Source organism: Lampris incognitus, chromosome 8 (genome assembly GCF_029633865.1).
Source record: "Lampris incognitus isolate fLamInc1 chromosome 8, fLamInc1.hap2, whole genome shotgun sequence".
Lineage (NCBI taxonomy): Eukaryota > Metazoa > Chordata > Actinopteri > Lampriformes > Lampridae > Lampris > Lampris incognitus.
Genome location: NC_079218.1, coordinates 41,802,533 through 41,828,868, shown reverse-complemented (window position 1 = coordinate 41,828,868; position 26,336 = coordinate 41,802,533). Strand labels below are relative to the sequence as shown.

The following is a 26,336-nucleotide window of genomic DNA, read 5'->3' as shown; positions in this document are numbered from 1 at the left end:
CACATCGGAGAAAATTGAGGAGACCGAGGATTGCCCGGAGAGAAAACAAAAATAATAAAATACACTTTCCGACGAAGAGCAGTGCAACATTTAACGCGAAAATAGCGTGTTACGGCCCTAATTTAATCAGAAACTGTTTACCGTGCACACACACACACACACACACACACACACACACACACACACTACTAAACCACACCCTCTTCCTTGTTTGATTGACAGGTCCGGTCCCGAGACAACAGGGTGGCTAGTCACGCTCTCGCCATGCAAATGAGAAGCGCTCAGGCCGGGCGGGTGCCCATGTGGACCACCACCATGCCTTGTTGTTCTAAACGCTCATTGGTCCGCCGGCACCGACGAGGGCGTCAACCAAACCCTGGCACTAGGATTTCATGGACCGGATCCCCCTTGAGCGAGAGCCGGAGCGCTGCGTTTGACACACCCGGAATCCCCTTCGACCGCAAAAACGACTCATTCAACGATGAACAAATCACCAGACGCGAGACGAAGTCGAAGTCGGAGATACGCAGCAGAACGACGTAATGTGCGCATCACACAAGTCTGCGCAGTCGTCTCGACACCCGGAGCTGCTGCCTCCCCGTAGAAGCGCGATACCCCAGCCATGTTTTGCCGGAGGCTGTAGCAACAGGGCAGGGTGGATTCCGAGAGGGCGGGTCTTACCTAGAATACGACTCGCCTTGTTGTGTGTATTCCCGTGCTCGCATCGCCATCTTGTTGCAATCCTGTTTTTTTTTTTTTTTTTTTTTTTTTTTTACACTTATCGCCGATTTACTTTTGGTTCATCCGACTGAAACCCCCTGTCTGTTTTGAGGGGGGGAAAGGTGGAACGATCGGCTGGTGCGACTGGGTTAATCGTGTTCGCGGCTTCCCCGGAGACTACCATTTTGCTCTTTTACCCTCCGTCCCGGGTAACCGGGTCGCCTACCGTCAGGGGCGCAATGAGCATCGATACTCTGCTGGAGGCGGCCAGATATTTGGAATGGCAAGCCCAGCAACAACAGATCACACGTGGTAAGTGGTGGGAATTATCCTTCCGTGGAGACGCGGCTCGGTAGACGCAGGCTGTCGCCGCACATTAGACCTGAGATTGGTAAACATGGAGCACTTTATTGGTGTATTGGCGAGGGGGGGGGTCACGTTTCGTTGGTCATGTATTTCATGCTGACCCGCCTAATGAGGAACTTAAGTCTTTGCAATTTATTGCCCTTTGTTGGAGCGATGTAAAGGGGGGCACCAGAAACGTGATTAGTACCACACCATTGCGTTTACTTCTGCTGCACACCTCGTAACCAAGCAATGCGGAAATAGACAATTTGTTTTCTAACAACTTTGCGCGCTCTCGGCTGTGAATACGTTTGTGTGTGTGTGGGTGAGTGGGTGTGTGTGTGCGTGCGTGTGTGGGTGTGTGTTGGGGGGGGGGTTACACTGACAGACCAAGCCGCGACGTGCGCCTCCTCAGCCCACTATTTGGGCTGATTATAATGAAGCTTTTGTCGAGGGCTGGGTCGAGTCAGTGTGTTGCCCCGACTTTCTCAGCCCGCCGAGGCGTAGCATGTTTTACACGTTTCATAAAAAGTCAACAGCGTTGAGCCCAGGTTAACTTTTTTTGTTTTTTTTTGCGTGTATGATGTTCAGTTTGTGTCTTATTTTCTACTGCAGGCCTCCCTTTAAGTTGGTTTTTTTTTTGCTAGTGTTTGGCGTCGAGCGTCCCCGGCAGGGCGGTGGCGAGAGGCTAGCTCTTTACATAATGCCCTGACATTGCTCAGCTATCTCATGACACACCGGGGCGGGCCCCTCCGACGCTTGGCCCGCGTATGAAAGTGCATGTGTGCCCCCCCTCTTCGTTTCTCAATTATTCAACCTTTCGTCTTGTAAAGACTATGCCTCAACTAGGGGAAAAGCGGCCTCTGCTCCGTGTATCTCGTCACGCAAGCCGACATGGTTCTCGCCATAGGGAGTAGGGCTTCTCTTCTTTTTTCTTTCCTTTTTTTTTTTTTGTCTCGCCTATCCGGTGACGTGTCAGGCAATCTACACCCCCCGCATACACACCCGCCCCTCCACCACCACGTGCACACTGCTGCCCCCCCTCCTCCTTCAGGCTACTGACAGTGGCAGGTCATGGAGAGGGGGGGGAGGAGGGCAACTCCCCCCCCTCTCTTTCTCCGCCTCTTTCCCTCCGTCAGTGCAGAAGTTATGTAATTTACGTTTGCGTGCAATTCCTATCCGGAGCGTGGCGCTTTTTTGTGTGTGTGTGTGTGTGCGTGCGTGCGTGCGTGCGTGTGTGTGTGTGTGGGAGAGAGAGAGAGAGAATAGTTTACTTAGTGAAACCGACTTGGAAATCTGACTGTAATGCTCACAAAATTTTCCTAGAGAGGGTGGACGTTACATTTCCACTGCACGCTGGCCCCGGAGAGGAAAGGGAATTTATTAGAGGACCAGAATAAATGCGCAATTAATTTATCCGCCTATCTTGACGTCTCCACTTGGTAAAAGAAAAAAAGCAATTACGCCATCAACCTCCCCCGCCTCCCCAAATTTCAAATCTTAGCAGATAATTTCAGATCTCGGCAGATAGGTGTGTATGTGTGTGACATTATTTCATAAACCACAACTGGACTGTTAGCTGGCGCTTGTGTGGGCTTGAGGATTCCCTGGGATCCTCTGTTTTTAATGTCGCTGTATCCATAGCAACAGAGACCCCCCCCCCTCTTTGAGACTGCTGTGGGAAGTAATCCTGTCTGTCTGCGGCATGTAATTTGCTCACTCATATTCTTAGGTGTGCATGTCATTACACTCGCTGCTAAAGTGTAGCATTGGGAATATTCCCGGCCCCTGTGTGGCTTTTTGTTTTTGCCATGTGGTGTTGAATGACACTGTGAACATTTGTCAGAGGACTTATTCTACTTGACACAGCTGAGTGGCTCTTCGATGACAAACCACTCCCATTCAGTAGACTGTCCTATCATGGGCAAGGGGTACGTGCATGCTAAAAGATGGAACAGTCCAATCAAAAGGCAGACGGGGGGGGTCTCTTTACTGAGGTGGCAGATGCAGACATAGCTTTTGTGGTCGCATCTCCCTCCGCACTGTCTGCTTCCAGGATGACATCAGTGTGTGTGTGTGTGCGCGTGCGCGCACGTCCTCCCCTCAACAACAAAAAAAAACCATTCGTTAGACCAGCATCTGAAAAAGACACCTAATTTGGTACAATGGCAAACACGATTGTAATATAAATCGAATGACTGTTTTTTAAATGACAATGGGAAATTCAAGTCCTAGTTTGAAACAGGAATATCATGTTGCGAATACAATAGACTGAATCCTCTTGCCTCCTTTTAAGCATCTTAAATAATCAATAGCTACTTTGTTTGAGTTGATTTATAGCATTTTGTTTCAAATTAAACCCTTTAAGCCTATAGGTTGCAGTGTCTGTAATTATGTGTGTGTGTGTCTTTGTATGTACATGGACACCTCATGCGCGTTTATATGGCGCATTTTAACTCTCTGTACTTCCAAATTCAGTGGATGTGTTAATTGTTTCTTTGTTTCCCTGTGTCCAACCTGTCTCTTGATGTGTCTGTCGTTATTTTCTTTATTCCGTCGCCTCTTTTCCTTTGGCACCCATTTCCTGTTTCTTCTTACTCTTCCTCCTCCCTGCCCTACCACAGAGGAGGAGCAGCAGCGCAAAGAGAAGGAGCTCCTAACCAAGGAGTCATGTGAGTCGAGGCGCGTGGAGGTGGTGGCCTCGCCAGCCCAGCCGGTCAGAGCCAACCATGTCACTTGGGGGGATGACGCTCACCGCCAGCAGCCGCACCTGTCACCAGCCCCTCCTCGCCCATCCCTACCACCCCCCCAGGTCCCCATCGCCGTCATACCCATGGTCCCGGTTGTCACAGCAACGCCCTCCGTCCCATCCCTCCCCCTGGCCACGCCGATTGCTGCGGCGGCGACAACGACAGCAACACTCAATGGTTCCCTGCCAACCAAGAATGGCTCACCCCCCCCACAGCAGCAACAGCCACCACCGCCACCACTGGGCACCCACCACCTACTGTGCGTCCCCCAGATGAAGGTGGAGTCCACTCAGCAGCAGAGTGGTGGCACACCCGGCCAACCACAGCCTCAAGTCCAGATTCCGTACCCGACGTCCATCAGCGCCACTGGCCCTGGCTCCCAACATGCACTTCTCCCCCAGCAAGTGCCGCCTTCTTCTCAGCCACGGACTAATGGAGTTACTGTGGAGGACATGAGAGGAATTGATGGGAAACGGCGACCAGGGGGGTCAGTTGGGTTTGTGTGTGTGTGTGTGTGTGTGTGTGTGTGTGTGTGTGTGTGTGTGTGTGTGTGTGTAAAACAGTTATAGTTATAAATGGGTTTGCCTTTGGTATTTAACTGATTTATTTATGCTTTCAGAGCGGGGACCAGAGAGGTACACAACAAACTGGAGAAAAACAGGTTGGTTGTTTGTTTTTTACCACAAATCGGGAGTTCCCTGAGAAGGAATATGTCTTTCAAGTCTTTACATTTGAGGGATGAACCACACGATTGGCTACAGAAGAGCACATCATTTCTGTAGTGTCTTTATGCATACTCAATAATTCAGGTTAGAAAAATCACAGAAAGTTGAGTCAGTTCATCTGGACACAATGTTTATTGAGAGATAAACGTTTCATCACTCATCTAAGTGACCTCATCAGTCTCAACTGACTGCAGTTATCCTCAACCTTATAAACAATACAGCATAATGACCGAAAACAATGATCAGTTACATAAGCAAATTGCCTTGACTATTAATCAGAGATTCAATGACAGTGTGTACTATTCACAGAGGACTTGGGAATGGTTGCAATCACAGCATTGTAAGATGGTGACAGATGTACTCTTAAGCCCCCTCCCCCCTCAGTTCAGAGATGGTCATTCCATCTTTATATAGATGGCCTCTTTGACTTCCCGTTCAAATCAGCGTGCCTCCCTATCAAAGATGGGCACATCCTCATCCTTGAAAGAGTGGCCACTGGCCTGTAGATGGGTATATAGACTGTGGAGTCCTGACCTGACATGTTAGCTCTTCTGTGTTGTGCCATCCTCTTGGCCGGCGTCTGCTTGGTTTCCCCGATGTTCAAATCACAGCAATCCTCCTGGTACAGCGCCCACTATATTACTCTTTTGTGTTGGAGGATCCGGTCCTTTGGGTGGACCAATTTCTGGCACAGCGTGTTTTGGGTTTGAAAGCAACTGATACGCGATGTTTGGAAAAGCGTCTCAACTGTTCCGACACTCCTGCCACATACAGACTCGTCACCTGTTTACACTTACACAGCTGTTGCCCCTTCTCCCTTCCATTGGCTGGTCCACTGTTTGGGCGTCTTCCTGAATTTGACAAACACCCAGTTAGGATAACCAGAGCCTGTATAATGTGGGATTTCTCCCCTTCCCCAGCCGCTGTGTTGGTGGGAACATTGTCGGCTCGGTGGTACAGCGTCCTGATGACTCGTTGTTTGTGCTCCAGTGGATGATGTGAGTCAAACCTTAAGTACTGATCAGTATGCGTTGGTTTATGGTAAGCATCAACAGTCAAATGTCCCTCATCACCAATTCCATTTTCATAGTCTAAGAAGGCTAAGCTGTCATTTTTCCCATCCTCCCAAGTGAACTTGATGTGGTTGTCCACAGAATTAATGTGGTCGGAGAAATGTGGTACATCCTGAGATTTAATTTTAACCCAGGTGTTGTCCACAAATCTGAACCAATGGCTTGGTGGTGACCCTGGATAGGACATCAGAGCCGTCTTTTCCACTTCCTCCATATACAAGTTTGCCACTATAGGTGAGACTGTGGAACCCATAGCAAACCCATGGCTCTGCCTATAGTACTGCTCCCTGTATGTGAAGTACGTGGACTGCAGACACACATCCTTGGTAGGGAGGAACACTGGTTTGAATGGGGAGTCAAAGAGGCTATCTATGTGAAGAGGGAACGACCATCCCTGAATCGGGGCGGGGGGGGGGTTGGGCTAAGAGTACATCTGTCACCATCTTACAATGCTGTGATTGCAACCATTCCCCAATCCTCTGTGAATAGTACACCTTGCCATTGAAACTCTAGTTAATGTTCATGGCAATTTGCATATGAATTCGATCATTTTCGGTTGTTATGACAGTGTATCGTTCATAAGGGTGGGGTTATCTGCAGTCAGTTGAGACTGAAGACGTCACTTAGATGAGTGATGAAACGTTTCTCTCAATAAACGTTGTGTCCAGATGAACTGATTCAACTTTCTGTAGTAAGAAACCATTGTTTCACCCCCCTCCATAATGATGTCCCTCACCTTATTCACAAAATCCATAGTGTCCTGAATGTGATGTTCATTATGGCCTACCAATGGGTTAAGAATAGATGCCAGAAACTTTGAGATGTTATAGGTCACTGAGTTAGTCATACAAACAATAGGCCATAATGGCACATCCTGTTCATATATCTTAGGTAAACCACAAAGATTAGGTGTAGCTTCCCCTGGGTATAATCTATGGTACAATTTTCTGCCAGTAGCGACTGTACAAGCCCAGAAGATGCCCAAACAGTGCACCAGACGATCAGAGAGAGAAGGGCAACAGCTTCCTGAGCATAAACCAGTGGTGATTCCATATGCAGCGCGAGTTTCAGAAGAGTTGAGATGCGTATTTTCCAAACACTGCTTCTCAGTTGCTTTCAAACCCCAAAATATGCTGTGCCAGAAATTGGTCCACCCCAAGGATCAGGTCCCCCAACACAAATAAAGCAGTATAGTGTATGCTTTTAAGTGCGGGGATGATTGCCGTGACGTGTACATTGGGGAAACCAAACTAGCCAAGAGGATGACACAACACAGAAGAGCTAATGTGTCAGGCCAAGACTCTGCAATCTACACCCATCTTCAGGCCAGTGGCCACTCTTTCAAGGATGAGGATGTGCACATCCTTTGATAGGAAGGAACGCTGATTTGAATGAGGAGTCAAAAAGGTCATCTATGTGAAGAGGGAACGACCATCCCTGAACCAGCGGGGGGAGCCTGAGAGTACGTCTGTCACCATTTTACAATGCTGTGATTGCAACCATTCCCAAATCCTCTGTGAATAGTACACATTGCCATTGAAACTCTAGTTAATGGTCACCGCAATTTGTATATGAAACCGATCATTGTTTTCGGTCATTATGCCACTGTATTCAACGAAGTTTGAATCAGTTCATCTGGATACGTTTATGGACAGATACGTTTCATCACTCATCTAAGTGACCTCTTCAGTATAAACGGACTGTAGGTATCCCCACCTTATAAACAATACAGTTGCATAATGACTGAAAACAATGACCAGTTTCATATGCAAATATGGGCGTGACCATTAACTAGCATTTCATTGGCCATGTGTACTATTCACAGAGGATTTGGGACTGTTTGCAATCACAGCATTGTAAGACGGTGACAGATGCACTTGTAGGCTGTATTGTTTCTAAGGGTGTGGATACCTGCAGCCAGTTGAGACTGAAGATGTCACTTAGATGAGTGTTGAAACGTATCTGTCAATCAGCGTTGTATCCAGATGAACTGATTCAACCTTCTTTGATTTTCTTACCTGGATTATTGAGCATGCATTAAAGAGTTAGTCAGTCAGTCAGTTGAGACTGAAGAGGTCACTTAGATGAGTGATAAAACGTATCCCTGCTATATACGATGTGTCCAGATGAACTGATTCCACTATCTGTGATCCCTACGTCATTCTGCCGCTCATTTTACATATATATGTGTGTGTGTGTGTGTGTGTGTGTGTGTGTATGTATGTATATATATATATATATATATATACACACACACACATACATACGTGAGTGTGTGTATATATATACTATATAGGTAGATAGATAGATAATAAAATCTTTGAAGATTGTTGTGTTGTTATGATATGTTAAGTACAATGAGAGCCACGAAACTGGTGTCAAATTCCATGTGTGTGCAAACCTACATGGCCAACAAATCCTGAATCTGATTACATATAAACATCCTTTTAAGGAGTCATCGCTAGCCCCTCAAGTGAAGTATTATCTAGATCAGGGATTGGCAACCTTTTGGATGTCCTGTGCCACTTTACAGAGTAAAAAAAAAATCAAAGACCCCAGTGCCAGTTCATTTTCATAATGAGCATTTATCAATTTACTGCTACCAGTTGTCTCCCTGTCTGGATGCCGCATGCCAAAAGATCTACGCTCTACACGTCACACGCACACACTTACTTCATTATTTGTGCAAAGTTATGAAAATTACTAGGGCACAAAAGAAAATTAATTCAATCTTACTGATTTAGTGCAACCCTTGTTTGTTGCAATATCTGGTAACCGCTGCTAGACGCAGAATGTGCTATGCGGAATACAGACACATCTTTCAGTGCAAGAGTTTGATGGGGCCTTACGTTTTCAACCATGTCTGTAATGTAATGCTGCTCTCTACAATTCTCGCAGAAACAAACATATCTTTGATCCTGTTGATGATTGTGTCTTTGTTTGGTTACCCATCAAATATGACCTCTGAACTGCCAAGGAAAGTCTCCTTTTTAATAAACATAAAAAAATATGATTCCATCGGAGAAAGGCTCCCCGTGTTAAGCAATGCACTGCGTGACTTTATAGCTGCCCTCTGTAGCTTGGTTCTTGGCGGCACATAGTGTTGTAAAGACGCTGCTTTGCTTCCCGTACTGGGCCATTGATTCAGCTTTATCAGCCTTATCTTTCACGTTTTTCTCCTGCCTTGTTATAAAATGACATTTTACACTTGGAAGTTCGACACACAACATTTTCGCGGCAGAAAGTGCACACAGCTCGGTCCTTTTGTGAAATCCGTTTGTCCAAGACGGCTGAAAAGTGGCGAATAATAGACGATATTGCTTCTGCCATCATCAGTTCTTGACATAAAGCAAAAAAAGAAAGCTAGCTAGCTATGCTACGTTTTGACTACTGCTGTAATGCTGCACTCGTGGGCAGATCAGAGGGAGGGGGCAGGAGGGGTATGATAGAGCATGTCAATTGTGTGTGCCCTCTTGCTGTCAAAAACAATGGTATACTTTGAGACTAATTAATTATTTCAGTATTATTTTAAATCAGATTGTTCATTTAGTTCACCATTAGGCTATATTTTATGTTAAAATGTTTTTTTTTAAATCAAAGTATATTTTTTTAAAAATTAATTGCTCCGCGTGCCCGTGTTAATGACCTCGTGTGCTGCTGAGGGCACATATGTCATAGGTTGCTGACCCCTGGTCTAGATAATGATCACAGTCATCGGTTTTCCAGTACCAACATAATCACTAGTGTCGGGTGCCTTTTAACAAGACCCTAATCTGAGCATGTGGAAAGTATGGCCCTCCCTTCTCAAACTTGCCTCGCTGAACTCTCTCTTTTCAGACGAGCCCACCTGAAGGAGTGTTTTGAGACGCTGAAGAAGAATGTTCCCAATGTAGACGAGAAGAAAACGTCCAATCTGAGTGTCCTCCGCAGCGCTTTGCGGTACATACAGGTACTGGCCAAAAAGATTCTCTCCACTTGTGTCAATGCGGTTTTGGTTTAAATCCTAGTTCTTTCCTCATTGGTTCATCTCAGACTTTGCTTTATGATCATAAGGTGCAAAGTAGAGATAAGACACTTTTTAGAAGTTTATTAATTCATGTTGGCACTGTGCAGGTTTGGTTACACAGCCCCAGTTGTGAAGCACTGTGAAAGAGTTATGCCTCGTTTTTCATTTCATAAACAGGATTACCAGCAAACTAAATCAAAACTTAGATTCATCAAAAAAGTGGTGAGTCAGTCAACAATCATAAATTTGCAAATATATGGAATCTTTTTTGCCAATATGCTATCTTCACAAAGAGTTAAATCAGTTCATCTGGACACAGCATTTATTGAGAGAAATGTTTCATCACTCATCTGGCACTTAACAGCATACAACTATAATGCTCTGTTTGTGCCGGGGGACCCGATCCTTGGGGTGGACCAATTTCTGGTGCAGTGTGTTTTGGGGTTTGAAAGCAACTGAGCTGCGGTGTTTGGAAAATATGTGTCTCAACTGTTCCGACATTCCTGCCACATAAGGAATCGCTACTGGTTTACGCTTAGGCGGTTGTTGTCCTCCTCTCTTCGATCGGCTGGTGCACTGTTCAGACATCTTCCGGGCTTTGACAAACGTCCAGTTAGGATAAACATACTGAACCAGGGCCTGTTTAATATGGGATTTCTCCCCTTTCTCTGGCCACTGTGTCGGTGGGGACGTTGTCAGCTCCTTGGTACAGCGTCCTGATGACTCCTAGTTTGTGCTCCAGTGGATGATGAGAGTCAAACTTTAAGTACAGATCAGTATGTGTTGGTTTACATTAAACAATCAAATGTCCCCCATCACCAATTGCAATTTCACAGTCTAAGAAGGCTAACCTGTCATTTTTCACATCCTCCCGGGTGAACTTGATGTGGTTGTCCACAGAGTTAATGTGGTCAGTGAAATGTGGTACGTCCTGAGATTTAATTTTAACTCCGGTGTCCTCCAATATCTGAACCAATGGCTAGGTGGTGTCCCTGGATAGGACATCAGAGCCCTCTTTTCCTCTTCCTCCATATACAAGTTGGCCACTATAGGTGAAACTGGGGAACCCATAGCACACCCATGGCTACGCCGATAGTACTGCGCCCTGTATGTGAAGTAAAAGGTAAAGCAAAGAGGCCATCTATGTGAAGATGGAATGACCATCCCTGAACTGGGGGAGGGTCTAAGATTATGTCAGTCACCATTTTACAATGCTGTCATTGGAATTATTCCCCAATCCTCTGCAAATAGTACACATGGCCAGTGTACCTCTAATTAATGGTCATGTAATTTGCATATGAAACCGATCGTTGTTTTCGGTCGTTATGCCACTGTGTTGTTTATAAGGGTGGGGGTACCTGCAGTCAGTTGAGACTGAAGAGGTCACTTAGATGAGTGATGAAACGTTTCTCTCTCAATAAACGTTGTGTCCAGATGAACCGATTCAACTGACTGTGATTTCCTTACCTGGATTATTGAGCATGCATAAAGACAATGTGCTGTCTTATTTTTGTGGAAAACATTTCATTGTAATTTTAGGGCGTTTAGCCAGTGTTGTTATCCATTAGTAACTGAGAAAATTTGTGTTTCAAAATACCCAGGAGGTAAATTACGGTTTTGGGTTTTTTATTTTTACCTTGTAGCACCAGAGTTTTGGACTAGATGATCATGTGACCACAGAAGTTTGAGAGATTCAAAAGGGGGCTGGCCAGAATATTCTGGTCTGAGCTGCATCCTCCAGTAAACCTACCAAAGAAGAAGTTGCAACCAGATAGTCAAGAGATGATTGCGTCTCTGATGCAGGAGCATGCCTTTATTTCTTTATTTTTTTAGAAATTGTTTTTTTTATTAAGAAATTCCATCCCATGCATCCTGATTCTGTGCATTGTTGTGTAGTTCAAGGAAAACCAATCATTTGTGAATCATCAAATATTCTTGATCAATAGATAAGAATCCTTCCAGTATTTTACGAAGACAAATTGGTAAAGAAGGTCAAGACGACATACAGTAGTTACACATTAACAAATCTAAGTACTTGGCATAAAACTAAATGAGCAATGAGGGAGTCAGGGAGTCATCAAATAAACTCGTAGTTTCGGAGATCAGAAACCGGAGTTGAATCCTTGCAGCACCTAAGCTCATTGAAGATGGCGCTCTCACACTATCGCATCAAAATGCGGCAACTTCTCTTCATTGTTAAACCTATCCCGTCTTCTATTTCTTCCTGTCTGATAAACCCTCGTTTTGGTTGTATGCATATGACTTCCATATGGACTTCTCCATCAGCAGCTCTGATCTTTGGATGAACCCATTTAAAATAGATCAGGTAGATGAGAGAGACAAAGGCCATCCTAGTTGTTGTAAGATATCAAAGGATTTTTTTTATAGAATTAGATGTAATTCCAATAGGGAATTAGTGTTATAGGCATAGTGGCCCAAGGGATATATCCCCCCGCGCCCCCACCTTGACAACACAAATGTAGACCTGTCACTCACCATTCAAGTTATCAGAACTCTCTGTCCATCAATGCCATGACAAACCTGTCGTACATTGGTTGCCTGTCCAGTTTTTTTTTTTGCTGGCATTGATCATGACTGTGGATATCGTGTCATTAGCCTAAATGGAGATAACCAAGAAGGGGGCCTTTTTTATGTTTTTCTCCATTAGTGGGCTCTGTAAATGAAGCCTTTTTTACTTGTCGTGTTAGTGAGCTAGTTAAAATTCACCACAAGCTTCTCCCTGCATTCTCGTCCCTGAATCAAGAGATACGCCCATTTATTTTGAACAAGTTTTGATACAAGAGCTGGTACGATGTTAAGCAAAAAAGTTGCATTTGATATAGTATGATGTAGCGCGGACTAAAAAGGCCATCATTAATAAGTTGAATAGCTAATGTATAGTTGAATATGTAAAGTATAGAAGAAAGCACACATCTATGTGTGTGTATGCCAGGAGAAGGGCATCATCTAAGATGGAGGCACCAATATAAAAACAAGAACCTATTTTGGTCTTTGTGATGTTATGACAGTAAGGCCTCTCCTGTTTAGTCATGTTCATGTGCAAATCGAATGGAAGCACATCATTCCACCAGGCTGGTAAAAACTGATCTCATTCCTAAACCTTCTGCCCCCTGGATTTCTGGAATCATGGCTACGTCCCAGATTGGTCGACGTTATTGTGTTTTCTCTGTTTTGGGGATCCACACTCATCAGAGGTCTGACTTAACAGCATTTTGACCTCACTCCCAGTGAAACGATGGGTGTTAAAAAAACAAATAACAACCAATACCCTTTTTTTTATAGCTGATAATTTCAATGTAATGTTTTACGATACAGCATCCAGGATTTTCAATGGGACAATTTAATCATCATCAGCCTTGACATCCATCTCCCCTTCTCCATATTCGGTTTGGTCTCCTCGTTCTTTTCCTCGCCACGTTCTCTCTCTGTCCAGCCGTCTTTCTCCCTCTCACTCTCCCTCTCCCTCTCCCAGAGCCACGTGAGATGTGAGCACATGGCTGTCGCGAGCCCGCTGACGTTATGATCACTTGCCCGCCTCCGCACCGCTCTGCCCCTCCCCCTTGCAGCAGCATTAGAGAGAGAGAGAGAGAAGGGGGGAGGAAGGAGACACTGGGTGTGCTGCGTTCAGAGTCGAGAATGCCCGATCTGGCTGCCGCAGGAAGTGATTTGTTTCCATGGGGAATCGAGTGATTTTACGTAGCACTGTAATAGAGTGACGTGCCCTCTCTCTGCTTTTGTTTTACCGCTCCTTTTCAATGAGCCTCCGTCCCATCGCTTTGTTCGCTCTCTTCCTGTCTTTCATTTTTCTCTCCTGCCCTCTCTTTGTCATGTCCTGTGTTACCCTCTTGACTCTAGACTTTAGAGCACTGGGTAACCAAGGCAACAGGCGGCAGGTGGCCAGTGCACTGTGGGAAGCCTGTTCCTCTGTTTGTCAGCGAAGGTGTGTGTGTGTGTGTGTGTGTGTGTGTGTGTGTGTGTGTGTGTGTGTGTGTGTGTGTGTGTGTGTGTGTGTGTCCCTGTCATTACTAGGTTTGTGTACTGTTCACATTTGAACCATTGCTGGTACCTGAAATTTGGTACCGGTACTCAACGGTACTTTTTTTTTTGATACTTTCTCTGTAATAAAAAAATAATGGAATATCAGTTGTAAGAAATAAGCACGAAACTGTCTGGACCCACGGCGGCGCACCCGCCAAGTGTGAAGTCGATCGCATGAACGGTTGTCGAGACTCCTTCCATTTCAGTTAGGTTGTTATTATTATTCCGAGGAATTCTGAAATGTTTAATATAGTTAGTATATCAAAGACTTAATGAGCGTGTGTTCGCGTCCTACTTGACGTGCTACTAAAGCGTCCCCCTCAGGTTGTCTGTGAGCGAGTGACCACAATTTGGGACGCATGGCCCGTGGCGGCAGTTGCGCGGCACTGTGGGCTTTGCATTTCCCATCAGATATATTGCAGCGAGCATCGTCTGCGACAAGTTCAGAAAAACGTCACCACACTTGCGACTGTTTTTGGCTCTCCGTTGCTCCGACTGTGTTGGACTTGTTGTAGGTTCAGGGGAAGGGTGACGTAGTCTCGCTCTCTTTCTCTCTAATGTATACTCGCTCACCCAGATGTGCACTTGTGGGAAAGCCGGGGGGGATTTTCGAAAGGCTCATAAGGAATCTTGTCAATATGTATTCTAATTCGCAACACAACCTGCTCTCACGGCGCTGAAATTTGGCACAGACTGATTTAACTTAAATCAGTACTCGGTAGTACCGATTGTGATTCGGTCGGTACCCTAAAAGTACCGAGTTGGGTACCCAACCCTAGTCATTATTACTACTGCTACTACTTTTGGCTGCTCCTGTTAGGGGGTCGCCACAGTGGATCACCCGTTTCGATATGGAAATCTGGTTTATGATCCACGTATTTGATTTGGCAAAGATTTTACGCCGGATGCCCTCCCTGACGCAACCGTCCCCATTTATCCGGGCCTGGCTTGGGGCCGGCGCTAAGAGTGCCCTGGCTTGTGCATCCTCAGTGGGATGGGTTAACCCTAGTCAGTAATATTGACGATCTTATCCTGTCTTTGTTCTGGCCTGTATCGATCACGTCTCTGCGATGATGACATGGTGCCCGTGACGGCCATCTGGAAGTCAAGGCTAGCGTTGTCCTCGCCTTAAGCGTAGCCAATCGCAACATCTGATTCATTCACGCCTTTGTGTTGGGGGGGGGGGCATTTAAAGAGGAAGAGAGAAGGAGACAGACTTGGTGGTGGTGGTGGTGGTGGTAGAGGTGGGGGGAGGGTGTCAAGGGAGCCAGTGTGTGCGAGTGAATTGATCCAAGCACTCGACTGGCGAGCACCCAGTCACACCTCGCCTTTATATGTAATTACCTCATCACAACCCCCCACCCCCACCCCAATTAGACTGCTCCTTATGTTCTTCGCTCACGATCCGCCGCCGCCCGAGCAGCCAATTCCTCACGGACGGTGTTGCTAAGGCAACAGCTACGGGTGGCAGCTGTTTCCTTGGTGATTTGCTTGGAAGCCAAAGTGTGGTCTGGGTTTTTCCCGGAGACTGGCGGTGTCATAACCGCGTTTATGGATGCGGGCACCCCTAGACAATGGCAGGTGTGGCGCACACACGTGCGTGCTGTTGAGGTTCCGCCGTGGTGTTTCGAAGGATATTCGAGCTGCGTGAGTTTGCCGTTCACCTCCATGGTAAAAGCACATCCTGTTAAAATGTGAATACGCACCCACACGCTGAGGGGAGGGGGCGGTCCTGTGCCAGTATGAGTCAGAGGAATTCACTGGGTCTGGCCCGTTAGCGGTTAATAAAGCGGTGTGTGCGTTTGGAGGGTTGCAGAGGGAATTTGGGCTGCAGAGCGCACAAAGCTTTGCGCACTGACGAGTGTCCATCATGTCCCCATACGCTCATTTTCTTCCCTCCATCCTTCTCACCCCCCCCCCCCACTCTTCATTCCACCGCTCCCCCCCTCCCTCCTCTTTCTTACGGGGCGGGAAGTACTCTCTTATGTCCACCAGCCAAGGGACTTGCATGTATACTAAAGTCCGCCCCTGACTTTGACAAGTCTACCAGTTAACTGGTCCATCTCAGCATAGTAGACAAACATCAGAGTCAGTAGTAGGAGTACTCGAACATGGAAACCAACAATCCCGATCACTGGGAGTAATCCAGTACAACTGAAGAATGGCGAGGACACAAAGAGAGGCGGCTTGATAAGATGCCGATGTCTTAAAACGCAACGTGACAAGATTCTGTTGGATCGGTTAAGAATACGGATTCTTGCCAAGTTGGTCTTAAAACGTTTTCTCAAACTTATGAATTATGATCTTGTTATAAAAACTCAGAAGTACCTGCCTCTGTGTTCATATATTCTCTGTTCTTTATTTGTGATGGGGAAAAAAGGGAAAATAAAGTCATTCCCGTGTTCAAAGATTAGGTCACTGATTCTGATACGGCATACGGTGACCGTAGTTGACAGCGTTGTTGTAGTCTCGTGTGTAGTAGGTTTTTACATCGGTACACGGACCCGACTCGGTTGTAGCTGTTTCAGGTCCCAAAGCATTTCACTATGTGTGTGTTTGATTTTCCGGGGGATTCCAACAGAATCCCATTTAACTGCATCTGGGGGCCGTTCACATGTACAATTCGACAAATCGGATTAGAAACAAAACGTGTGTTAGTGTTAATAAATTTAAAAAATTGACCAAAAAATCCAGATGTTGTAATCAGGTTATGTTAACCTGGATTTTGGCCTTACCCCCCCCCCTTTTAACCTGGATTTTGGCCTTACTCCCCCCCCCCTTTTCTCCCTAATTGCACTTGGCCAATTACTCCACTCTTTCGAGCCATCCCGGTCGCTGCTCCACACCCTCTGCCGATCCGGGGAGGGCTGCAGACTACCACGTGCCTCCTCCGATAACATGTGGAGTCACCAGCCGCTTCTTTTCACCTGACAGTGAGGAGTTTCGCCAGGGGGACGTAGCGTGTGGGAGGATCACGCTATTCCCCTCAGTTCCCCCTCTCCCCCCTAAACCGGCGCCATGACCGACCAGAGGAGGCGCTAATGTAGCAACCAGGGCACATACCCACATCCGGCTTCCCACTCACAGACACGGCCAATTGTGTCTGTAGGGACGCCCAACCAAGCCGGAGGTAACACGGGGATTCGAACCAGCGATCCCCGTGTTGGTAGACAACGGAATAGACCGCTACGCTACCCGGACGATTTTGACCTTATTTCATGATGGAAGTTGTCAGTCTGCGTGTAAACCCGCTCAGGGTGGCTGGTAACAGTGTGAGAGAACCAGCGACAGCAGAAATGAATAAGCATTTGGGCTGTCAATAAACAGCCAACGTTTCCTCTCCTTTGAATTAATATTTAATTATTAATGACCACACCGTATGCAGTTTCAGCACGACGTTAGGAAAAAACAAGTAGTTAAAGTTACCCTCCCATGTTAACAATCAACTATTTCCTTCCACCAGCTATGCCCCGACAACGCGCCCCCGTCAGTGAAATTGCACACACTTTATTAACGTTGAAATTAATATGTAAAGCAGTAGAAGTAACAGCCAGATGAAAAAGAAACATAATACTAAGGAAATCCATAAAAATAAAAAAAGATTACAAACTAAGTAGGAAAAATGCGACAACTGTGGGGGTTGTCGACCTAAGTACCCAAATGGGTAAAGCTTCCAGTTTCCTGAAACAAGATGGTAGGGGGCCCCAGATGAGATATGACCTTCTCAGTGTGTATTTTACTCTCTTCTAAATTCAAGAACAACATCAGATCACAAGGTATTGTTTTCTCCTTTTACCTCTGTCACACATCTCTCATGTCTACACCCACACAAACACACACACACACATCTCTCACTGTTAATCTGTTAATATCTTTAGCTTTCCATTCTGTCAGTCTGTTTTGGTGTCCCACAGTCAGCTGACCCACAAAGAATCTGGGTCACAGAGACAAGAGTAGTTAGGGGGTGTCTGACTGCTGTGCACTCTCCCAGTTCCTTTCTCCTTCTTTCTCTTTCCATCTTTCTTTCTTTCCCTTTATGATCGCGCTCCTTCTCTCTCTCGCTCTCTCGCTCTCTCTGTCTGTGCCTCTGGTTTTCACCTGTTGTTTATATACACACACATGGCACATATACTTTGGAGTCCAGCCTACGAGAAGGGCTGTGCCAGGATTCGGGATTTCATTCAGTCAAATCCCAACCTGCGGAGCGACATTTATAGACGGCCTACAAGTAATCCAGTGACAACAGAGTGGCAGGGTCGGTTTTGGACTAGCGCGATTGGTTGGACCGGAAGGCAGTGGAGCATTAACTCCCGCCTTGAGCCCGGTCCCTTAAAACGTAAGCATGATTTCAGGAAGTGGGAGGGGCTGAGCCTAGTCAATCACAAAACAGTAGTGCATGCCTGTTTATTAATGTATTTATAAGTTTGTACTTGTATGCACACTTGTACACTTGGGTGTATGACCTAGCATTTCTGTCAATGCCACTACCTACATGCATGGATGTGTATGTGTGTGTTAGAGAGGAAATTGTGATGGTAGTCATCGGTTCAGCAGAGGCTGATTTTTGTTTCAGTGATTTGTAATTTGGGAGAAACCTGCAGTGGTTTAAAATGCACTGTACAGGGGATAATGTCAATCTGGCTTCCCTTTTTTGATTTTTTTTTTCTTTTCTTTTCACACTATTCACCTTCTCCACCTTGGACATTTTTTTTAAAGTGGCCATATCTCGTTCCTCCTAGCTCTATATTTTTATTTTGGGGCTCCACTAGAATAGCTTTGCATGACTCACAGTTAAAAAAAAAATCCTTATTTATCTTATACTGGCCCTTTAGCCACCCCTCGGTTCGTCCTCTGTCTGAAACAGGCTATTTTGGCTATTTTCTCTTCAAGGCCCCCCCCCCTCCCTAAAATCCCACTTTCTTGTGATTGGCCAACTTCCGGAAGCCTGCCGAGGGCGGGCAGAACCCTGTAGTTGTTGTGTCGAACTCACCACAAGCCGGTTCCATAAGCTAACTATAAACCTACTAAGTAACATAATTTCTCATTCTTGATTGGAAATGGCAAATTCCCAAATCCATTAGTACATGTTCGAGCCATAATATTGAACTGTGCCTGGTTCAGGAAGCAGTCCTCGGTAAAATGACAGGAACACAATAAAAGGATGGGGTTGTACTGCTGAGGAATAGTGTTAAAAAGGATTTTTAACCACTGATTCTTCATTTTGTCTTCCTTTGGAAGTCCATACAAAGGGAATTTGCCTTTGCAGTGCTCTGAGCACAGAATGGGACAACGAGTCATGGGTCATGTCCCTGAGATATGACTGTACGAAGGTCGGAGTAGAGGACCAAGAAGCTGCCAAGCAGATGTCCTCCACTGAAACTCCTCCGGAAAGTACCATAGAGGATGCAATGCCCCTAGAAGAGCGCGCCCTGAGGCCCCAGTGGTGCACTGGATTTGTGACAAATCCAGTGAGCAAGCCGCTGCGCAGACAGAGGGGCTCCCTGAGTGTGATCACCATGGCAGACAAACAGCCTGAAAGAGACTTCCTGAAAGTCACCAAGCACTCCACATAACAGTAAAGTGCCCACACCAGGCACAGGGTGTGGAGGCGCTCCTCTCCCCTGTCATCGCGAGGAGAAGGAAAGTATGCTCTCAGGCTCCACTGACAGGCCTGCTGTCATAGCATGGGAGTCCAGCAGCAGACGAGGTATTGCATCTACTGGCTTGGCTGAAGGGCACTCTTGGTGGGGCTGACAGTGAAGCCCAGCTGCGTGACATATAGGATGACCAAGGCTGTATGGGCTTCCGTTTCTTGCCATGACGTGGCGAAGATTAGCCAGTCATCGATGTAGATTAAGATTCTGTCCCCTTACAACCTCCAGCAACCTCTCCGCACATTTGGAGAATGTGCACGGAGCCAGAGAACATCCAAATGGAAGTCGGGAGTATTGATAGATCTGTTCCCACCACCACAAAACACAGGAACCGCCCATGACAAATCAGGATGGACACGTGGAAATGCGCCTCGGTCAGATCGATGGCTGTCATCCAGTCGCCTGGCAGGATGCACTCCAAAAGCAGTTTGACCATCAGCATATGAAATGGTCTGTGAGAAATGTAGCCGTTCAAGATACTCAGGTCCAAATCGGTCGCATGCCCCCTGACCTTTTGGGAACAGGAAATAAGGGGGAAAGAAGCCTGTCTGTGTCTCCAACTGGGGAACTGATGTTATGGCTCCCTTACAGAGGAATGTGGTTCTTTCCTCCTCCAATGCCACCCTCTCGGCGAGAGTGGAGGAGTGCAGTTATTTCCTCCTCCAATGCCGCCCTCTCAGCGGGAGTGGAGAGAGGTCTGAAGTATGCCACTGAAAGAAGGAGGTTGCCAGCAGAACTGTAGTGCATAGCCCTTCCTCCAGTTCTGTCTAGCCAGGTGGGGAGAGGGCTGAACAGCCACACTCATGCCGGATGACAATCCAGGAGCGGCAGCACAAGAGCTAGAACGGGCGCGGCCAAGCCTGATAACAACTCAACCACTTCTCTCACCTCATCTTCCAGTGAGCTGGTCACAGAGGACGATGGAGAGAGATCAGGGCTGGGTGAAGAAACAAAGTGACAACGTCCCCACTGACATGGCGGCCGGGGAAGGGAAGATATTGATATATGAAACTGGTCGTTGGTTTCGGGCATTATGCATCTGTATTGTTTATAAGGGTGGGGATACCTGCAGTCAGTTTAGACTGAAGAGGTCACTTAGATGAGTGATTAAACATATCTGTCAGTAAATGCATCCATCCAGATGAACTGATTCAACCTTCTTTGACATTCAGCAAATGTCGATGAGAAAACATGTTGGTTGTCCTAATCTCTTTAAGTCTCTGATTATCTTTACCCCCTCCCAGACTCTGAAGCGTAAGGAGAAGGAGTACGAGCACGAGATGGAGCGCCTGGCCAGGGAGAAGATTGCCACGCAGCAGCGGCTGGCCGAGTTGAAGAACGAGCTGAGCCAGTGCATGGACATTGTGGAGATCGACCGGGTCCTCCGACAGACCGTCCAGCCCGAGGACGATCAGGCGTCCACCTCCACCGCCTCTGGTATGAGAAGGCAATGCATGCAAATAAACACACACACACACAAAGCTCCATGTTGGGTTTCTCATTGGAAATGGAAATCTTTGATATCAATCAGGAGTTCCATAGGCTGTTAAATGACAAATAGTGTGTTAGGGGGAATGTAAGGGGAGTAAACGGCATCCAGACATTCGAGATGAGAAGAGTTGGTGAGTTCCAAACATGTTTGTGTATACACAAGGCTGTCTCAAGTGGAGAATGTTGACGTGGTGCTTCCTGTTTACCATACCATGGTCACTAATGATCTCTCCTCTGCTCCACAGAAGGGGAAGACAACTTTGACCAGGACATTGATGAGGATGTCTCCGCTCCCCCTCCCGCCATGTCCCTCCCCAAACCCTCGCACCCCATTTTGCAAACACAGCCAATCCTCACCCCTCACCTGTCAATCCAGCATGCCGCCCTGCCTCTCTCCGGAGTTCTTACCGCGCCCTCACCCTCCGGGCCCCCTGCCCCGCAGGCCATCGCCCCTGCCCCGACCCCTGCACAAGCTGCCCATCCTCTCCAGACACCAGCTGTACAGGTCCAACCCACCGTCATCGCTCACGCCGCTGTCTCCCACCCTTCTGTCATCCAAGCAGTTAACCACGCCCTGCCAGCTAATCACAAGCACCTAACGCACATCGCCCCTCTGCCTAGCCCCGCTTCCTCAACCCCTCAGCCGATCGCAGCAGCTCCAGCAGCCCCTGCTGCTCACCAGCCAATCACCGCCCAGCCCATCGGACACATCACCGTCCACCCAGTCGCACACCTGGGGGCTCCCCTACCATCCCACCTCCCGGCACTCTATCCACAGGGCGTGTCGGTCTCCCAGCCCACCATGGTGGGCCACATTACCCACACCTTCACCCACCACACCCTGCCCCATGTCCAGGCTAACCCCCACGCCAATGCTAACGGAGCCCAGATGAATGGGGCGGCAGTGGTCACGCAGGGTGGGCAGTCCTTAGGGAAGCCCACGGCCGTGCTTGCCCCCCACCCCCAACTGGTAGGACAGACTGCCGTCCTCAATCCTGTTACTATGGTTACTGTCCCACCCTTCCCTGTTAGCACTCTCAAACTGGCTTGAAGGAATGAGGAAAAACTAATCAGTGGAACAGAACGAGATGGATGGGAGCAGAGGGAGGGAAAATAGACAACCGCATTGTTTGCCAGTGGAGTCAGGACTCTTTCAGTGAACCACCTGGACCAGATCTTTTCCGTCCCATCAGTTATTTAGAGAATGTTTCTGACAGATTTGTGGACTTTGCTATTTGGACTCAAATGAACAAAAACAGTAATGGTTTGATTGTTAAGGCTGTGACTGTGATATCCTCGGCGATATGTTTTGGCCACAGATCTGACAGTTTGCCTTTTTTTTTTTTTTTTTAACAGGGGGATGGTTAAAAAGTAACCTGAAAGCAAAGTCAGTGGCTCAGACCATTGTGAACAAAGGACTGTGATGTTTGTCCCCGCTGCAGAGAAAACACCTTCCTTACTTCCTTCCTTTTCCTTCATGAAATACTTCTTTCCTTTCCTTCTTATCTTCTCCTTCCCTCTTCCCAGGCAACCAGAAGCACTAACGTAATAAGCTCAGTTCATACTCAGGCATCAAGGATCTACCTTATATATCAATACCCTCATTTAGGAATAGTCATGTGTAAAAGAGAGTCATGTGAGATTAGACCATTGCAGTAGTAGTATGTGTTGGTTTTGTATTCAAGTAACCATTTGATGTCATCTTGGTGAGGCTGAGCGGGATAGGATGTTGTGAGTGAGATTGCATCACAGGGCGGTCCGTTATTAATAGGCACATTTACTCATTTTTAAAGTGCTGCCAGACTCCATATTCCAATTCAGATTTCTTAATTGAGGCTGAAATGAACCAGGGCCCACGTTACAGAAACATGCTAACCGCAAAGTACAGCACAAACGTCATCTATGTTAAAAAAAAAGCCAATGTGCTGAACATCATGGCACAAAAAAGGTTTTAATTATATCTCAATTCAATATCTAATCATATCTCTTTCTATGATGACTGCAAACGTGCTAAGCTAGCTGATGTTGCTTAGCCGGCTGTATTTGCCAGCTGTAAAGAAGTGATCACCATGGCAACAAATCCGTACCTGATTAACACTCTAATGGCCATCACGCATGAATGCAACACAAACATATCTTCTGGTTGGCTTGATGTTCAGATGAAGCGGACATACAATACAAACTTTATCTGTCACTCTGAATGGAGTCTTTCTTCTGTTGTCTTAAACCCCCCTGAGTGCAGGCATGAGGAGAGGACAGACAAATCTGATCCCAGCAATTGCTGAGGTTGGAAACAAAGGGAGCTGTAGGACAGTCTTGGGCAACTACAATATGGTATAATACCGTGAGGGGGAGGGGCATTTCAAATAAGATAAAATTATGGTAAAAGATAAAGTTGGGCAGTCAGGAGTTCTCTCAGCTATGTGGTCTCTGGTGTCTAAGGACAGCACCCTCCAAATTTGAAGTCATAAACCTGTCCAATAGACAAAAGCTATGGGACAGGTCTTGGTCAAACAACTAAGCAATGTCAATCGAGACAGTAGGCATCTTCTTGCACTCGGTTGCTTGTGCACTCTTACTACATGGGCTTTGGAAACAGTTTGGCAATGTGAGACTGTTTTGTTTGTTTTTTTTACTTCCATAACTATCTCCATCTACTTGGGAGCTGTAGCTGGCCTGGGTTGCTGGTTTCTCTGTCTTAATACCCTCATGCAGAGTTAGACCAGCGAAACGTGTCGATCAAAAGATTTATATTCCACCCTTCTGGAGCAGTTTGATTTCTTCCTTTAAAATCCAGCCTATGTGGTATCAGCCATAAGTCAAGCGTGCATCACATCAACCTCCCCAGTGGGGTCATCACACCCCCAGACAACCTGAGATTATCAACTTTTCTACACCGCTGTGGGCTTTTTTTCCTGCGCGTGACACCTCTGGTCACCAATACTAAACAGGGACAGGTACCATGATGAAGAACACACGAGAAAAAAAAGAAGGAAGATTTGGGGATAAAAGATAATTCGATTGAAAACCACGTTGAGTCAGGTTCTTTTTCTCGGGAAATGGAGACGACAATGTGAAATGTCTTGAGATTGTCATATTGCCAGAGTGGTGGTGGATCTTCTGTAACCACTAGGAGCTGTTGAAACGTCCTCCAGCACACCCCCTGTTCACACGGGGGGTTGTGGCGGTAGTGTATGTGTGTGTGTGTGTGTGTGGGTGGGTGGGTGTGTGTGGGTGGGTGGGAGGGGGTCTCGTTCATTTTCGTCCAATACAACAGCGCCCTCTGCTGCCAGGTAATAGGCCATGTAATGGTATTGCCTCAACACTACATAGGTCTGGGAAGTCTATAACAACTTTTCAAAGTTCAAAGTAGCACAAACGGTCACACAAAGAATCAGAAAACAGTCTAATGCGATGTGCACTGCTACACGTTTATAACCTCATACTCACTGAGGGGAAAAACAAATGTTCTGGTTATATTGCCTCTGTGGACAATGTGCTCGGCTGAAATTTATATATATATAAATAAATAAAAACGACTTTTGCCAGATCCTCAGATCCAATTAAAAATTGTTTTGGAAAAAAAAAGAAATATTGTAAAGGAAAATGTGTTGAAATTGAATTAAGTCTCCTTTATTAATCCTCTTGGGGGACATTACTGCAAATTAACCCATCCTAGCTGAAAGACTCAGAATCTACAACCACCTTCGTGTGTGTGTGTGTGTGTGTTTGTGTGTGTGTGTGCGCGCGCGCGTCCTCGTGTGTATATCATGTGTATGTACATGCTAACGTGCATTCTCGCCTGTCATTCATCGCTCCACAGCCTTTCTTGCCAGCCTATACACGTTTGTGTCTACATGTGTGTCCCTGACATCATATTATGTCATCCTCAATTAGTAAATATATATCTAATCAATGTTATATCGGCCTACCCCTTGCCTCTTTTGCTGTTTTTCCTGTGCGTATGAATGTGACTATATTTACGGCGTTTTTATATCCTGTAATATACTTAATCCTACTGTACTTGGTGCATGGCTCTTTCTTGGTTGTAGAATTTGCCCGGTGCATGACGGAGTGTATGTATCGTGTGTTTGTGAGCAAGATACTTTTCTCTTTTTTTTTCCTTTTTTTTTCTTAATTTTTTTATGGTGTGAGTATGCGGAGATCACTTTCACGTGTACTCAAGTTTTCCTCAACACTGTGACAAATTTGATAAAGTACACACTCGTATATATACACACTGAAAGAATGGAGGGGGGGGGGATACCGTCATGACTGTTTTAAGTTTTCCCTCTTGTGAATTAGACATGGAGTAAAAAAAAAGCAAAAAAAGAAGAAAAAGCAACAAAAAAAAGGACTTAAATCTTTCTCTTGGTAACAATGTCTAATATTCAATTTGAGTGAATGGATGAGTGACATTTCATTATTGTGTCAGCCCACGTGAGCTTAGACATACTTTCAAACAAGCCAGGACCAGAGTACAGCGTGTACATTGTCAGAGAAAGAAAATAAATTTTGTAATATTTGTATGAACGTATGATTATTTTTCTTTTGTGAAATTGTGATAGTATGCACGTTTGGCATATGATTACGTATTTTAAAATTTTACCCATGCCTGTTTTTTTGCATGTAGATTGCCATTTAGTTTATTCTGTTTCAGTGTTGTTGGAAGTGTCTTTTTTGTTTTTTGTTTTTTTGTTTGTTTTTGGGACCATGTACAATACTGTATCACGTGGGCAGGATCTTGGACCTCATGCTACATTGATATTATATATGAATATAAAAACACGTTTTCCCTATGGAGAAAGTTTTAAGTTATACATCGCCTGTACGTTTTGGGCTGCCTTTTAGATCTAACTGTCCACTGTTTAAAATAACTGATAATGGATAAAAAATATTAATGAAAAATTATGCTGACGAAATAATAAAGATTCTTAATAAATATTATTACATTTACAACTCATTTACATACATTTGTTTCCTGTTCTTTTTTCAGTTAAGCATGTATGAAACTTTTCATTTGGCTAAAGCGCAAAAGGTATGGATGGCATGGGCCGGGCTGAAAATGAAAAAATGAGGGCGTCCGGGTAGCGTAGCGGCCTATTCCGTTGCCTACCAACACGAGGCTCGCCGGTTCGAATCCCCGTGTTACCTCCGGCTTGGTCGGGCGTTCCTACAGACACAATGCGCTGCATGCACTAGGCTATGTGACGTAGTTCCGCTTCGAAATAATACTGCTTGTACCTTTCCGCCGCGCTGGCACCGAGCTAGCTAGCTAGCATGACAGTTAGCCCATCATCATGAGTCTAGCCAGAAAAAAAGTTCAAGACCGAACATTTTCGAAAAAACAATAAAATAAATACTCTGAGCATTGCTGTGCCCCACTTTGGTCGGCTAGCTCCAAGTTTAACGGCATGCTAAGTCTCCATGGCTTTCCAGTCCATCCTGACCTGAGAAGACAGTGGCTGGTACGCCGGGAATCGTTTCACCATCACCTCTCACACTAAGCAGAC

At 46.0% G+C, this 26,336-nt stretch overlaps 1 protein-coding gene across 1 annotated transcript; it reads left to right on the top strand.

Moving 5' to 3' along the window:
* Positions 1-577: 577 nt before the first annotated feature.
* On the top strand, positions 578-24,024 carry mntb (MAX network transcriptional repressor b). Its single transcript, XM_056284710.1, has 6 exons — positions 578-1,032; positions 3,690-4,302; positions 4,435-4,476; positions 9,451-9,562; positions 20,577-20,769; positions 21,069-24,024. The coding sequence occupies exons 1-6, from the start codon at positions 960-962 to the stop codon at positions 21,872-21,874; spliced, it is 1,839 nt and encodes a 612-aa protein (XP_056140685.1). The 5' UTR covers positions 578-959; the 3' UTR covers positions 21,875-24,024.
* The last annotated feature ends 2,312 nt before the right edge of the window (positions 24,025-26,336 follow it).